Source organism: Dunckerocampus dactyliophorus, chromosome 2 (assembly GCF_027744805.1).
Source record: "Dunckerocampus dactyliophorus isolate RoL2022-P2 chromosome 2, RoL_Ddac_1.1, whole genome shotgun sequence".
Classification (NCBI taxonomy): domain Eukaryota; kingdom Metazoa; phylum Chordata; class Actinopteri; order Syngnathiformes; family Syngnathidae; genus Dunckerocampus; species Dunckerocampus dactyliophorus.
The window spans coordinates 38,981,245-38,998,917 of NC_072820.1; the positions used below are offsets into that span (position 1 = coordinate 38,981,245).

A 17,673-nucleotide genomic window follows, 5' to 3' on the forward strand; every position below is an offset into this window, starting at 1 on the left:
AGGGCCTTTTGGGGAACCACTGACCCACTGACTGCTGTGATCCATGGCTGACTGACATCAATACACATTCATCTCAGGATTGTTTCACCTCGGGCTAGTGGCCGGGCCACATGACATGTGGACAGGCAACAAGCATCACATTTTCCCCCCCAGTGACACCAAACACTGTGGCAGAGGAAGCAGTCCAATAGAACCTTTGCTTTGTTAGAAATTAGCCACTAAGCTATGTTTAAACAGGCAACAATGACCCCACTATGGAGCTAATTCTAAATACAGATTTAGAGAGAGAATAGAGTGAGAATTACATTTATAATCATGTTTATTTTTCATGGCGTACTAACTTTATAGTTGAAACCTTTAACCCTCCCATTAGCTCCCCTAGTCTTCCCCTCTGTTGTCTAACACAATCAACAGTCCCATGACACTGCAGAATAAGGCCATGACTTCCCACAGCTGCAGCCTCACATCACCTACGTTTAATACACCTTCTCATGCAGCCTAATTAGCATTCACAACCAACAACTTTTCTCCCTCCTTATGAATCTTTTCCCTTTCACCTGCTGCGTTAGTGGTATCCAATCACCACTCTCTCAGGTCTACTTTAATTACAAAGTCATCTAGAGAGGTAATCACAAACAGCATGATGGCTTACTCATGCATGTACACACACGCCGCATTACATGCAAGTGCTTTATTGCATGTCCCAGTTGACGATTTCTAAAATCCAGGAAGCATGAGTGGAGCCGTAACACACAGTGCCATTTAGCCATAAAAAAAGACTGTTGCACCGGCTGCTTCATTTGCAAAGGTCAAAGGTGAATACCTTAGTAAGGGTGTGATATTTATATCAATTTGTTTTAAATGCTGGTTGGATAGAGGAAGAGCCAGCTTCTATGGCACTCTCTGCGAGACCCCCCCTAGGCACAAAGCCCACCCATCCTCCATTTATTTATGTGTTTGTCACACTTAAATGTCTCAGATCATCAAACAAATTTAAATATTGGACAATAACAACACAGTTGAACACAAAATGTAGTTTTTAAATGAAACTAAAACCTACATCGATCAGACTGGAAAAGGTTATAAAGCCTCTTGTAAAGGTTTGGGACTCCAGCAAACCACAGTGAGAGCCATTATCCACAAATGGCAAAAACATGGAACAGTGGTGAACCTTCCCAGGAGTGGCCGGCCAGCCAAAATTACCCCAAGAGCGCATCCAAAGAACTGCAGGTCTCACTTGCCTCAGTTAAGGTCAGTGTTCATGACTCCACCATAAGAAAGACTTAGGGCAAAAACTGCCTACATGGCAGAGTTCCATGACGAAAACCACTTCTGAACAAAAAGAACATTAAGGCTCGTCTCAGTTTTGCCAGAAAACTCCTGTTCTGAAGACATCTTGATGATCCCCAAGATTTTTGGGAAAATACTCTGTGGTCTGACGAGACAAAAGTTGAACTATTTGGAAGGTGTGTGTCCCCTTACATCTGGCGTAAAAATAACGCCGCATTTCAGAAAAAGAACCAGTAGTAACCAGTACAACCAGCAGTAAAATATGGTGGTGGTAGTGTGATGTCTGGGGCTGTTTTGCCGTTTCAGGAGTTAGTGTATCCATTATCACAATAATAAAGATGAAAGTCGCATCTCTATCTGTAGCTTGTCTGTTCACCACTTAGCCTTTGCCCCGGGGGATCAACAGCGAATCAGGAGGGGAGCTTAATGTCAGCTGACTGACGTCATATGACATCTACAAAGTCACGTTTATGCGATTGACCCACACACCCTTAATGATTGATGTGATGAGTACCCCGATCTATTCCATATTATCATCTATTGTTCCTTTTATTAGATATTGCGTATACGTTAGAACCCTCAATACGTATACAGCAATCCCTCGTTTATCACGGTTAACTGGTTCCAGATCCGACCATGATAAGTGAAATTCCGCGAGGTAGGATTCTTTATTTATAAATGGGATGTTTTTGTAGTCGGAACATAAAAAACCTATTAAAGACCTGTTAAAGTGTGTGTTTTTTACCATTATTAGAGCCCTCTAGCAATGAAATAACTCCCTTATAGCCACCTTTACATTACTATAATCAGAGTAAATAAGCCTTTAAGGCATAAATAAGACTCATGCCTGTGTATGTTCCTCCATGTGTTCCCTGGGGGAGCACTGAGTGGGGGACAGGAAGTGGCGTCGGGCGGTTCAGAGTTGAGTTTTAGCTTGGAGCGGATTCTGGGCACAGCAGTAGCCCATGTTTTATTCGGGATTATTGTGCCTGTTGTGAGATAATTCAATCCTGCAAAAAAAGTCTGTTGTTTCGGTAATCAAGTCTGGTGATTGTATCTTAACTGAGCATTACAATAAAATTAGTGACACCTAGTGACTAGCATAGCATATGTCTGTATTTGTGAATGTGTCCTTTGAATGCCTTATATATATATATATGTTCATTATAGCCATTTTTATGCTTGAAAATCATCAATCACAATCATTTAAAATACGGAACATTAGCTTTTAAAATAACATCAATAAAATACACTGGTGTTTGCTGTCCATACCATACGTTGTGGATCGGTATATACGGTATTTCAGGCAAATGGTTGTCACAGCAGATACTGACTGGTTTTCGGATCCCTCCGGACAACCCTCAACACAGTCAAACTGCACATTTTGGAGTGATATTATATTACGGCCAATTTAAATTACTTCTGTGCAGTAAGCATGCTGTCTCATTAGCATCTTAATATGCCACACCTGTGAGGTGGACAGATTAGGAATCATGAATGATGAATGCTCACTAACACAGATTTAGACAGATTTGTGAACAATATTTAAAAGAGATAGGCCTTGTGTATATATCAAGTTTTAGCTCTTTGAGGTCAGCTCATGAAAAAAATAAAATTGTATATTTTTGTTGAGTGTATGTTTGTTATGAGCTAATAATAGCGATTTGGCCAAATTTAGCTGCTAACGTTAGCAACCATTGAGCGAGGGCCTATCATAGCAACATGACTTGGTGATCGCCACGCTGAGACGGCTTTTGTGTATGTGCACGTACCACACTTACGTGCATACCAAAAGTCATGAACGCCACTTGTTTTATTAGTGCCGAACACAAATTTCAGACAATTTGTAGGCAGTTTAGTTTAGTTTCAAAAAAATTGTATTTGGAGTGAATTGCATGCAGTCTCTTTAGGAATAAGTTGGAAGTCAGATTTTAGCTTAGAGTTGGGCTTTTTAAGGCTATCGTCTTGAACTTTATATCAGCTGATGAACAGCCTGTTTGAGCTTAATGGAGTTTTCAATACATGTCACCGTTTTTCTAATTGCTGTTATAAACCTAAAAACATCACTTAGTAACTTGCAAATACAGGATTTCGTCTTCACTTGCAATGAACTTTAACTATTCTTTTTAAAAGAATGTGTTTCTTGTCTTTCCGGGCCTTCAGAGAATAGAGAATAAAGAATAGAGCTGAAACGTTGTTTTTTTTTTTGTCTTGCAGCTTTCAAACTTGATTACTGAAGCTAAGATTGCCTCAAAGTGGCCTCCTAGCAGCAGAGTGGATGCGGTGACTGATGAGCAGCCTAATAGCCCTGCCTAATGTTTCACTGATGGACTGGCTTGTCGTCTATGGAGGCATTTCGGAGGATTCCAGCAGATGCATTTCATGGTGGAAAGAAATGCTGTACATAAGCCAGACTAAATATTGGTCAGTGAAAAGACGCCCTCTTCTTGCACAGCCTGGATGTGCAGGTTATAGTCCAAGAAGAAGAGGAACAGAGAGGCGTTTATACTGTCTGTCGCTCTTTCTCTCTCTTTCTGTGCATCTGAGCTCAGCCAATGTGCGCGCAGTGACGCAGAGTAGAAAGGCAGGATCTTGTCTTTGGCTTCAGCATCACATTTAACACACCCACCCAGATGCTCACTCGCCACAAGACGTGCTTTCTCACGCTGCAACCCCTAGAGGTGTTCCTCTCTCTCCCTGCCTTTATCTCTTGTTACCTGTCCGTTTGGCAGACATTCTGGATAGCGGTTGTTTTTGTGTGTGGATGATTCGTCACTTGCGGGGACTTTCCTGTGACATTGAAGCGGGACCCATGGCGTGTGAAGACCAATGAGCGCCTCCGGTCCTCCACGTTTAACGGATTCGTACTTCAGCGCGTTGGAGCTCAAGAACCTGTTCGCTGCGGGCTGCAGAGACGGAGAGGCGGCGGTGTGACGAGGATGTGGCTTGCGCAAGTCGACCGTTGGTCTGAACCCGCTCGACCCGGGCCACCTGGACGCTCCCTGGTGTTTTTGCCCCTTTAAAATCCGTGCGATTCCAGCAAAAGCTGTACTCTGATGCGAGTGAAAACCCACCGCTTGAACGCTGAATCCTTTACTCAAGACGGCAAGTGAAGATGGGTCCTTGGTGTTTAATGTGTATTTCATTAGACTGGCGTCCAGTCTGATCAACATCATCAGTGATGTAGTCAGCCTGTGCATCTGCGTGCTCATCATCTGCAGTAAATACTCACATCTGCTCAGAAGGGAGACCATGAAGATGATCCTGCTGCGGAAATTCCGGGTTTTGATCCTCATGGTGTTCTTGGTGGCGTGCTCCATGCACATCATGATAGACCTGCTGCCCAAGCTGGAGAGGCATGGTGCGGGCGGATGCTCCTGCTTGCACACGCCCAGCGAGGAGCCTCGCAGCTGGGCCAAGCAAGGCTGGCCCAACAAGCACACCCTGCGCATCCTGCAGGACTTCAGCAACGACCCTAGCACCTCCAACGTCTCCTCCCATTCCCTGGAGAAGGTCCCGGTGGCGGGAGACAAGACTCAGGGGTTCAGGAGGCTGGAGCTCTATGGGCAGCGTGGCGAGAGGAAGAGGCAGTTCATCCAGGACGCCACAGTGAGCAAGAACACACCGGTGAAAGGGTCCAGGCTGGCCACCTTATATGAACACCCTTTATATAAAAGGCCGCTGCCAGCGCTCACAGATGAGGACACGCTGTTTAACGTCAACACAGACATCCGCTTTGACCCCAAAGCAGCAGAACAGGAGTGGTTAAGTATTTCTTATATTTTTAAGACATACATTAAAAAATATGCACGCACTAAAGACTATTACTGTTTGTCTGCAACCACTTATATCATTATACCCTCACCCAGGAACGGCGAAGGCAACCCAGATGAGTTCAGCCCGACCGGAGAGCTGACGGCGGACTCCTATCCCAACTGGCTACGCTTCCACATTGGAATCAATCGTTACGAGCTCTACTCCAGACACAACCCTGTCATCGATGCTTTGCTGAAGGACCTGGTCGTCCAGAGGATCACCAGCGTGGGTGAGTACCAAGGCCCCTTTTTGCACAGTGATGCTATTACCATACCCAATGAACACATGGACACAGAGTGTCAACAGCAATTTAATTGGATAACTCACAATGAACACAATATTGGAATAAACTGATACATGCCAAGAAGAAAGAACTTTGTATGATTACTTTCACTTCCTGGTTGAACTGCTTCTTTTACATTGGCCTTTTAACCAACGTAGTTCAACTTCTTGATCATCAAATAGGTTTTTAGCTGTTCAGCCAGTAAACCATTAAGGAAGGTACAAAGTACAAACCTCCTGTCATATAGAGCAGTGGTCCCCAACCACTGGGCCGCGGCCCGGTACCGGGCCGTGGGTCATTTGGTACCAGACCGCACAGAAAGAAAAAATAATTTCCATTATTTCATTTTTTAAATGTTTTATTTTGAAAAGTGGGTCCGTGGGTCCGTGGGTCAAAAAAGGTTGGGGACCACTGATATAGAGGATCTTTGACTCATTATGGCAGTAGATATTTAAAAGCGCTCTGGGAATATAAAGGATCTTTGACTTGTGTTTTTGTGGTAGGTCCTTAAAGGCAGCAGAGTGCTCTTGTTATATGGAGCAGTGGTCCCCAAGCTTTTTAAGTCCACCCACAGACCTGTTCATGGTCCAACAAACCTCTGACGTAATGCAATGCAATGCTGTGCCACCCCAGCATAGTACAGGTATAATGTTGTGTATAAAACAAAGACAAGCACAATGTAACCGAGTGCTTATTAAGATGACGTTGATGTTGTGAAAGGACAATCAAGACCACAAACACACTTCCGGCCGTCACGACAAAAGCACTGTGTGCTTCATTAAGTCTGACTGCACTGAACAAAATCAGAAAAGTAGCTTCCAACAACATCAAATTAAAATGCACAAAATGAATACAGACACATCTTTGTTACAAGCCTAGACTTTGTATTCCAGAGAGGAGATGAGTACATCGTTGTTTGATGTGTAGGTGCCAGACCATGTGCTAGCATGAATTAACCTGAGGTTACGTACCACTTGAACTCAACACAGACATAATATTCATCAACGCTCTCCTTTATGCACTCACACACAGCATCAGCATTTGGAAACAACAATGAGGTGAAAGAAGAGCGGGGAAAATGTATCAGTGTATTTGTGGCAGCATTTGAGAACGCCATACGGAACTTTCACTCCATAACCAAACAAAAACTGTGGGCTCGCGAACTGTGTGTTCTTTTTCCAATGAAACAATTGATAGGCGTTTACATAAAATTTGATGTAGTTACTGACAAAACTGTTTTTAAGAAATTTGCCTTTTTTTTTAATATCATTGCTTCTGAAAGTTTTTCACGGCCCGTTTCGACCCCGCCCACGGACTGGCGGTTAGGGACCTCTGATATAGTGGATCTTTGACTAGTGGTTTTGCAATAGAGGCTTAAAAACGGCAGCGTTTTCTTGTCATATGGAGCATCTTTGACTAAAGTTTTTGCAGTAGGTCCCTACATTTAGTAGAATGATTAGTCACATACAGAAGACGATCTTTAATGACCAAATACTGCTTTAACTTTGAACATTTTCACTTTATTCATGACTATAATTATTATTAAAACCATAATGCAAATAATAGCGGAGGGAAAAAGTCCAGCACCCGGAAGTTTTTAACGTCTTGAAAATGTGGCCGCCCATTGAATAGCCAAGGTTGAGATTGTACATTGAGGGACAGACTACATTTTGACGGATTGTGACGGTATTTGTCACAGAGGTCATGCAGTGGGAGAAGATGGATGTTATGAACACACTCCATGCACACACGCAAGGATGCATGAAGATGCAAGCTGCCCGCAGGCTTGTCATGTAATATTTCTCCATCTGATCATCCTTATAAGGCCAAATCGCCTCTCATGTGGTCTTAGATCAGCAAAGCAGAATACATCAAGCCTGGAAGATCACCTGCAAGTCTCTACACAGCTTGTCTGTAGTTCAATCTCAAATCAAATACTGCTTGATTGACAAGCGCCATGTAAATCAGACTCCCTATAGAAAGCTGAAAAGCCTTCAACTGCAACTGAAAGCAGGCACCTGACAGAGCTGATGTTTTTTTTTTTTATTCAGGAAGGATTGTCTTCCTGTTTGGCTCAGTCCAGTTCCCAAATTCCAGAAGTGCTTCTTGCCTCAGGGTCACTCATGTTGCAGTAACTCTTAGAAGGCATCGCAGAATTCTGGCTTTTTGGTTCTATGGGAAAGAGGGAAGTGGCCTTTAGCAAAGATGAAGGACTTACCGATGAGTATGGGTGAACTGTTTAGAAAAGGAAACCTTCCTGGATTTCTTTCAGATGTTTCTTTATGCTTCATTGCTGCAAGGTTTTCCCCCTTCTTGCTCTCTGACTCTTTGGGCTGGGTGGATAGAGGAGGGCGCTCTCCAGCTAGTTAAATACATGGTGACTCAGTAATTACAGAGCCGTGACACAGGCCCCGGGCACAACAGCAACACAAGCTAACAGCACTATGTTATTATCTCAACTTAAGGATAGCACTGCTTGGATGTATTATACACCAGCACCTTCCTTTTCATTAGTGTATTTTGAAACAGTGTTTCCCATTGGAAATAATAGAAATGATCTGTTCCAGTGTTAAGCAGGCACCATAATAAAGCATTGATTATGTGTTTGAAGGATTTAATTTGAATGTTTCTAACAGTCATACAAGTGTAAAAATAAGTTAACCAGTCTGTCTGTTTTGAATGCGAGTTTGCATACTTACTTGCCTTGCCTGATCTAGGTAGCTCTCTTTTACCACGTGGTCATTTATTAAGAATATTGCACAACACAGCGACACAGCACAACACAGAACCAATGTTGTAAAACTGTTTCAGAGCAAATTGCCCAGTCAGCATAAATACTGGTTAACACCAACAGCTGAGTAGCGCTACCAACATTTTAAAGCGCATGCAGAGGTAGATGAAGCCTGCTGTGTACTGCCCACACATGATACTTACATAAGTTAACCACTCTTATAAATAAGTTGTAAAGACAATAAAAAATACGCCTTAACTTTAATGCTGAGGTCATTTGTGTTGCAGATTAATCTCGCTTTTTAACATTCTTAGTTGTGACACAGGTGTAAAAAGAAGTTAACCACTAGTAAGAGCACAATGTTCAATGGAGTTTTCTCAAAACTGCATACTTTTCTGTTTTTTAACACCCCTGTTGGAAGCTGGTCTTTCTTTTGGAATAAGTGTTGCAAAAAAGGCAGTAAAAGCCAAAGCAAAAGCAAAACATTAATCCTATGACGCTTGCTTGAACTGAGGTCTCGGGAGATTTGCTGGTGTCTCACCCTGACGGTCGTTTAAACTGCAGTTGGTGCCAAGTAATTTTCACAAAAAGCCACAAAATTGTCAAGGTTCCACTGTATTTTCATCAAACATTTCTCCAAACGTTCACGCGCTCTTGCGGGACATTTTATTCAGTCCATCTGTCCATTGTTACTTTGGTTGAAGGCCCTTTTTTTAAACACACTTTCGTGTTGACCAAACTGGGCAGAAATAACACGTGGGAAGGCTCCTCTTGCTTATTTCGCAAATCTCAGTCTTCACACCTGTGCTGAGCCCAGTCCCACGAGTGCCTTTTTTTCATCATGTTCAAAGAGGGGGAAAAACATCAGGGAGAGGGGGGTGAATAGGAACACAGACAGGAAGCGCAAGAGGGAGTTAGATCCTCCGGAGAATACACAGTGAGAGTAAACATCAGGGGAGCAGAGGGCCTGCTGACCTTCACCTCCCTCAGACGCAAACATTGACACATATACGCACACTTGCAACAATCAAGTCTCGTTATATGTCCAAATGATAACTCCTGTCCTTGACTAGTAGTTTACCTCAACGTCATCACGTTATGATGCTTCGTTTGGGCTGTTGTTGATGTAAACAGGTTGCCGCTTTGTTAAAACATCAATGCAGCCTGGCAGGCACAAATGCATAGTTACTCGTATCACACTTAATGGGGTCATTACCTGTCTTGCTTTTCATGTTCAATTTTTGAAGCTTATTGAGAAAGCGTTTCAACAAACAGCTGAAACACAGGCTTTGGATGATATGGAGCTTAACTAAGGGTTTTAGTGAAATGTGGCAGTTTTTTGTTTAAACATTTTAGTTCGTTGTCCTTATTTAAGCACTTTTTGGTGTTGGACGCTTTCCCATAGAGCTATACTTATCTAAACAGATGATATTAATGTGGGCGAAACCCACAGAGTCCATCCATGAGTCCATGACTTTAGGCGAGAGGCGGGGTACACCCTGGACTTGTCATCTGGCAGTCACAGCGCACATATAGACAAACATCCGTTCACACTCATATTCACATCTATGGACAATTTAGAGTCTGAAATTAACCTAACTTGCACTTTTTGGAGGTATGGGATGCGAAAACCCACTCAAGCATGGGGAGACCATGCAAACTACAGTGGAACCTCAGTGCCTCAGTTATCGTACAGCCAAACAGTGTTTTCTAACAAAGCAGTCGAGTGCCCAAACTGAACTTCCAGGCAGTGGTGACTCAGTCTGTGTGAAGGATGGATAGTGGTTGTTTTACAGTTGGGACACTATAGACAGATTCAGGCTAGGGAATCCATTAATCACCTTTATTACTGTATGTGTGTGTGTGTGGTTTATTTGTTCATAAAAAAAAAAAGAATGATTAACAGCTCTGTATCTGCTTCCGCCTGTCAAGCATTGCGCTGTGCGCTGATGAGGTGTTCAAGCGCACCGTGTATTTCCGAGTGTTAGAGGAATTTCTGCTTTTTAATTTAGGAAAGCTGAAAAAAAAAGTTGCAAGTGGCAAAGCTTTGATAAAGAAGGTGACAAACATTGAATTCAAGAAAGAAGTCATAGCAAAGCACAAAGATATCTATTGTCTTTTCCAATAGCATTGTAATGTAAAGGTTCTTTACATTATACACATAACATATCAAGAGCCGGGCCAGGGTGTGTAATGATGATTGTAGCTGCTGCTGGAGTTGACAGTTCAAGTTCAAAGTTCAAGTGAGCAAGTATACAGCTCTAACCGTCCACTCTTTAAAGTTAAGCTTGAAACGGACTAGAATGAAACCGTGTCAGCGTGGCTCTTCTGTTCCACCCTCTTCTCCTCCCTCCACTCATCTCTGTGTTTGCTACTCTTAAAAGTCATGTTAAATGTTCATTTATCCATTTCATTCGTCATTTATATGTATTTTACTTTGTTTTCCACATGAAAAACTAGAATTAGTCTCTCTAAAATGTGCTTTGTATTAATATTTTTGGGTGTCTGGAACGGATTCATTGGATTTGCATTATTTCTTTTGCGAAAATTGATTTGGTTTTCGTACATTTCAGTTTTCGTCTGACCTCTCATTTCATAAAGTAACTGTTTGTAAACTACATTTATCATAGTTATGGTTTTGTCTGTTTTCCTCCAACAGCAATGAAATCTGGAGGCACCCAGCTCAAGCTCATTATGACCTTCCAGAACTACGGCCAGGCTCTCTTCAAACCCATGAAGTAAGTTACAATTATTGTTTTTCTTCCTGCAGAAATGTGTGTTATGCGTTGTCTGTTTGGTTCACGTCTTTCGGCTGGAACAATTCCATTGAATCTATGCAGACTTGTTCGTGTCACATAAATTCTCTTGCATATTGTTAACAATATTATGCCTGCTTGTATTACATCAGTGAAGCCTATCTGGATGCATGCTAGATATTTCTTGCACATTAGTTAGCAACATCCTGCCAATTTTTTGGGAGGTTTTGCTTTTATAGGCAAGCTGCAAAACCGTAATTGGTGCATATGACTTACTGCTTACTGTAAGTAAGTGCTGAAAACACATGGCCAACTCCGCTTAAAACCAAATTAAGATGGTTGCACATGATGCTATCATGATACAGCTCCATTTCGCCTCACAGAGCTGCTAGCATGCAGCCATCATTGGCCGGGATTTCTTTCCAATTGGCTCGTAAAGTGAATGAAAAGGCCGCTGAAAGAAATGTTGACTTCATGTAATCGCGCTATCCGCCTGTGATGGACAATTTAACAGCTGGTTTTAAGCGGTAATACCATATAATAAGTGCACTTTCTGGCTTAGCAGCCGGTCGGAGCTGAAAGCTGCAGCCTTTCAGACGTCATTCGCGCATGCATTATTATTTACTGTTAGATTCCCTGTCTGTCCTCTATAATGGTGCCAGACACGATTTGCTTGGTGCTTTTGTAGTTCATTTGCAGAGCTGCACCTCTTTGGAGTCATTTTCCTATTATGACATAAAAGGTGACGAACTCGGCAATAGGTGAGCATGAGTGTAACTTATACTTTATTCTCCTTTTCTAGCAAATTGTGCCCCCTGCACCGCCTGTTGGCTTTTAGAGATAAGCAAAGCCCACCCACTGGTAGATACAGTGAAAAGTTTGATTAATTCACGTTGCCTTTATCCACTGTGTCGCATTTGGATGATAACACATGCAGAGAGAAGTCCTCTTTGCTCCTAATCCCTCCTCAATTTGTGGATTAAAATGTCACCCATCTTTTTGTTATGCTGATTGTAATTTAATTGTGGGTTAATGGCGTTCTACATGGCTCGGTGTCTGGCCCCCGCTTGTCAGCATGGAAGGCGAGGTTAAGCCTGCGCTTGATAGGTAGCAAGAAAAAAACTACTCGGAGATGCTTGTAATTACCGCTTCAGTGGTATGACACTAAGTCAGGCCCGACGCAACGAGCCTGAAATCATCCTGACGGGCCCGGAAGAGGAAAGATGAGAAGGAGAGGAGACATGGAGAGGTGGGACAGGATGGAGAGAGCAGAGGTGTGAGGGAAGAAAAGGTGAGAGGATCAATGTGGTCCAAATCCTGAGATTATTACAGTGCTTCTCCTGGAATTTGAACCCAAATGTGAGAGGGCAATTTGGGAGAGAAGCGTGGCGTGATTGGCTCAGACGTTGCTGAACAGTTGTGCTTGTCAGAGCAGTGTGATGTTTGATAATCCTGAAGACCAAAGGCAGGAAGGGAGAGAAGGGACAGAGGAGGGGTTGGCGGTTTCCTCTGTCCCCCTCCCATCTCGCTTGGACGCACTTGACTTGAAGGAAATAGGGCCACCCATGTGTGTGTGTGTGTGTGTGTGTGTGTGTGTGTGCTCATTTGGACTGCGATCAAGGTTTTGCCAGAATTTTGCAGTCGTTCTCGCCATTTCCGTCAGATGTCACATGTCGGCGTGTGGAGTGTCACATTCCACACGCCGCTTCTCCACAATCAACATCCTCCATGTGTCCTCCATGTGCATGTGATGTCTGGGTAGCCATATTGATCCAATCAACCATATCTGAGAACTCGTTCATGTCTGCTTTCTTAGTGTCCTCCATCATTTGCTTTCTGCTGTTTGTTTTTCTCTATTTTTGGCCCTAAAAGCAAGCATGAATCAATTTAGAGCCTCGGTTATTGATTTTCTTTTTCTTCTTTGCTTTGAAAGTCTTCCAATAGGGGCAGAAACTGATCAGACAACTACTACTACTTTCTTTCCTGGAAAGGTTACTTAAGACTGTTTTGTTCCTGCCACTTCCATTGCCACTTGTTAGTTAGCCATGAAGATCATCCACAAAAAAAAGATCAATCAATTAATAGAGCCGCACTGACAGTCCAAAAAAATGCTGGAATTTTCCAATGAGATTTGTGCCTAAATGGCAAAGTTCAGAGATCCACAGGAAGTGGCAATGAAGGCGTACACTTCAGTACTGACTGTGGAATTGTTTAGCTTGGCGGAGGTCTGCCATCCTACTTGTGTGTAAGCTTGGTATGATGTCAGCGATGACTCCGCCCAATGACAATGTGTCTGCAGCTTTCCAGACATATTCCAACCCAAGCAATCTAATAAAATAGCGCATGATGTTTTGCAACCTTTCCTGAGACCAGCAGCATTATGCTTGCTGTACTTTAAGGGGGCATTACCTGAGACTGTGGATAAATAATGTGCAATGACTAAACTCAGTTATCATCTCTGCCATAATCCACATCATGGAAAAACACTGACATGAGTGCCTCATACTTTTGTTTCCTAGTACAGAAATCCCTCGTTTATTGCGGTTAATTGGTTACAGACTTGACCATGATGAATTTCCACAAAGTAGGATTCCTTCCTTATTAATCAAATATTTTTGTAGTTAGACCATAGAAAACCTCTTGACGACCTGCTAAATATGGGTTTTAACATTATTAGAGCCCTCTAGACATGATATAAGTCCCCTATAGTCACCTTCCCAATCGTATTACCCAATATAGTAGACATAATATGAGAAAATAAGACATTTAAGACATAAATAAGCTTGTGTGTGTTGTTGTAAATGTGCTAGTGGAGCTGAGTGGGGGGCGGACAGGAAGTGAAGTCGGGGCTTCAAAGTAGAATTTTAGCTTGGCATGAGTTACGGCGACAAGAGTAGCCCGTGTTAGGGATTATTGTTCCTGTTGTGATAATTCAAAGTCTGTCGTTGCAGCAATCAAGTCTGGTGCTTACGTGTCTCATTGAACTTTACAGTAACTTTACTGACACCTAGTGACCAGTGTAGAATACTACATCATCACGATGTCTTTGAATGAGTCTTCTGAATGCTTTGTATTTGTATTTAAGTTCATGTAGCAATTTTGATCCTTGAAAATGATTTATTTATACAAAAATATGTCAAATTTGCTTAAATATGCATCTTTTTCAAGTAATAATAGGTCGTATTCAACCACAAAAACAGCAATGCTTTATTAGTTATTTTGAACAACTGTGACTGCAAAATTCCAAGTGCAAAGTGCCGAGGGATTACTGTACTGTTCAAGTAGGATCACTTAAGGAGAAACATTTAATGCAAAAGCTTTGCATATTGCAGTATTTTCCCACACATTTGCGATTCAGCATTCACAGCCCCACAAATTTGTGGCTTTTTGGTCAAAAAAATGTTTTTTTTTTCCATATAAAACACATCTCATTCACCATATGTAACTAATTAACTAATAATTGCCGCTGTGCCACTGTTAGAAAGCCCACCATTAGTACATTTTATGTTTTTATGTTCTATGCTTCACTGATGATGTTTTTTGTCAAGGGTTGAGATTTGGCACTTTGTCAGTCGGTCCTTGAATGCCCCATAGTTGTGTGCTAAGGCGCAAAAGTTTGTTTAACTACAGCAGCACTAGCCGTGTGTCAAAAATACACATTTTTATCTATTACTAAAAGCGGAGACCTACTGTTTAAAGAACCATCAAAACCGCAATTTTCTTAGCATGTAGGCCTAGTGCGTGGAAATGCTATGACGCTATAGCCATTTGTTTACAGGGTTCCGCCAGCAGACGGGTGGCAACACTTTTAGCGGAGGAGCTGATGTCACTGCTTAACAAGAAAAGCTCACAACAAAACAGCTTGAATAAAAACACAGATGCTTTTTATTTACCTCTTTAGTAAGTAAACCTATTTGGACACAGTAAAACTTTAATGACATTATAGTCAAAATAAAGCTTAAAATGGTACATCAGTACAATTTAATTGGATGCAAAACAAGGGCAGATAGGTAATTATTTAGCTAAATGTTTGTAATTCTAGCTGTACTTTGCAGCAGTGTAAAACTAGGCAAACTGCATCACGCTGAGTGTTTGTAATATTTTGGCATGGTATGGTATTTTATTTGTTTCAGACATGCTTAACACGTTGCATTAAGGAACATCACGTGGTTACGTTCGCACAAGTCGACATGTCTGAAAAGGAGCAGGAAGACGCAGCTCTTATTTAATCCTACCCTTTCTCTACTACTGATAACTCATTCACAACAAAACCTTGACATGTTGACACTGTTGACATTGGTGAGTTGTTATTGTCGATTGTTGTTGACTTTCAGCTGCAGAGATGACGTCATCTTCAATATTTGTCCAGGACAACAAGTACTTTGGCATTTAGAGTGCCTTCTTGAGATACATGTGGAAGTGTGCCCATAACTTTGTTAAGCATGTTCGAAATAAACTATGTAAGGAAAAGGCAAACTATTGCAGTAAAATCACCTCACCTCAAAGTATAATTACAGTAATCCCTCGTTTGTCGCGGTTAATTGGTTCCAGATCCGACCGATAAGTGAATTTCCGCGAAGTAGGATTGCTTAATTATAAATGGCATACAAAACCTCAACATTCTAAATACTTTTAGTAACATTATTAGATCCCTCATGACATGAAATAACAGCCCAATAGTCACCTTTACGCTCGTATTACTGCGGTATATTAATAGAATATAAGACGTAATATGTACTCACACATGTTAGAATTGGGAGAGTTCTTTGTTGTGAGGATAAGCGGCATAGAGAATGTATGGATGGATGGATTGGTTGTTGTTCCTTTCTTTACTTCCGGGACTTCTTGCGGTGTCTAATGTAATGAAGCGTTTGCATCGAGTCACACAGGGTCTGACGTTCTATTTTTAGTTTTATTGCCTACCTAAACCCCAATCGGAGTGCTCAATTCCAACACAGAACACAGTTCATCTCGCACACTTGACTCCGCCTCACTCTCTCCCCCACAACAGCAACACTTCCTTATCCACCAAGGACATAAACAGCGAGGTGCGTTCACAAACATCAGAATTTAGAACAACAGGTTGTGACAGTAACATTACTGACACCCAGCGTCCAGTGTAGAATGCTGAATACGATTGTGTCTTTCAATGCATTTTCTGAATGTCATGTATTTGTTTTTAGCCATTGTTATGCTTGAAAATGCTTAATTTAGGCTATAAATATGTCAGCTTTGTTCAAACATGCTTATTTTTTTTACTAATAATAGGTCGTATTCAACCACGAAACAGCAATGATTTATTCATTAATATATTTTGCACGATGTGGCGAGGGACGACTATAGTGCACGTCTGCGCTACTATAAATTACACAGTAACCGCAGTGGTGACCGTATTGTTAAATTAAATTGTGCATGTGTGCCGAATGAAGTCTTTACCAGCATGTTGGCAGATTGCCTTGAAAGATTTATTCCCTGAAAATCTATGCCCACGTCTTTAACAGGGAGGCAGCAAGAATGCCATACAGTGTGTTGTAGTCCGATCGCTGTACTGGACACAGCTCTCAACCTGAATAGACCGAAAGGAGTTTCTTTCCATATCTTTCTTTCCCTTGTCTCCCCATCACGACGGCTTTGTGCTGATGTTATTTCCGGGAGATGATTGCAATATTTACAGTGAAATTAGTCTGGGAGCGAACAAAGCCCATTAGACGATGAGCGTGGATGATCGACCAGAGGAGGCGGGGGAAGGACTGATGATGGATGTAATGATGGTCTTCCGCTCCAACCTGCTCCCACTTAATTGTATCTCTTGCCAATCAGCCGGCTGGCTCAGTCGCATCCAAATCAATGAGAGTATTCTTACGAGGCGTGCTGGCTGACCTCCCGGGGGGGCGATCTATAATTGTGCTGAACTGGGACCATGAGTCATCGTTGATTGACACTAGGGGGTGAGGGTGATAATGTCACCTTGTTTGTGTCAATAACGTATCGACAGACACGCAAATAACGGGAGGAAATGTCTGCATTAAATGTGCGGCATATCAGTGGAAAATTGGTGTTGTAAGTGGAGTATATGACATTAACCTTTGCTCTCCTCACAAGGCCTGATGTGTAAAACAGTGTATCTTATCTGTTGAGCCACCTGATACAATAGAGGGCGCTGTTTTGGTTCTTTCCCGTATTTATTTGATATTAAATACAGAGAATAAACACCCATCATCTCCGAGCATATTATCAGTGGCTGTTAAGGATGGGCATTTGACTATAGGCTACATTAACAATCAATTAAATTATATGTTAATATTATTGAAATATTTATAAAAATACATTTAGATCTAGAAAATACACATTAATGGTCCTCTATTATGCAAAATTGACTTTTGAATGATGTCATAACAAAAAAGCAGGCTTTGCTACACATCTTAAAACAGTCAATCAGATCTAGATGTGGGAGCTGTATATGTTATCATTTTGTTTTTCTTCAGCAGATAGACTCACCTAACATGACGTTCCTGTGAAAATGTGAGTGTAATGTTAGCACTGTAGCTCACATACTCGTGTTGCTAACCTTTGTGTCCTCCTGTCCCGCTCCTAACGTTGCTGTATGTGATAAATGGCATCTATTAGGTCGGCCAAGTGCAGAGTTACAGTGTATATGTAAAAAGTGGACACAGTCCACAATAACGCTTCTTGGAGACACACACTGTGTGTGGACAAACGCAGCTCGTTCGCTTTAAAGCGACAGACACACAAAACAGCATGTTCTGAGTAGGGCTTACTAAAAACACGTTCAAACT

The 17,673-nt window shown here is 41.9% G+C and overlaps 1 protein-coding gene across 1 annotated transcript in view; it reads left to right on the forward strand.

Moving 5' to 3' along the window:
* Positions 1-3,897: 3,897 nt before the first annotated feature.
* Positions 3,898-17,673, forward strand: part of fam20cb (FAM20C golgi associated secretory pathway kinase b) — a 62,797-nt gene continuing 49,021 nt past the window's right edge. The window contains exons 1-3 of the mRNA XM_054756270.1: positions 3,898-5,054; positions 5,160-5,335; positions 10,780-10,858. Coding sequence (XP_054612245.1) covers positions 4,543-5,054; positions 5,160-5,335; positions 10,780-10,858 — 767 coding nt within the window. The 5' untranslated portion in view covers positions 3,898-4,542. The remainder of the gene's footprint in view (positions 5,055-5,159; positions 5,336-10,779; positions 10,859-17,673) is intronic.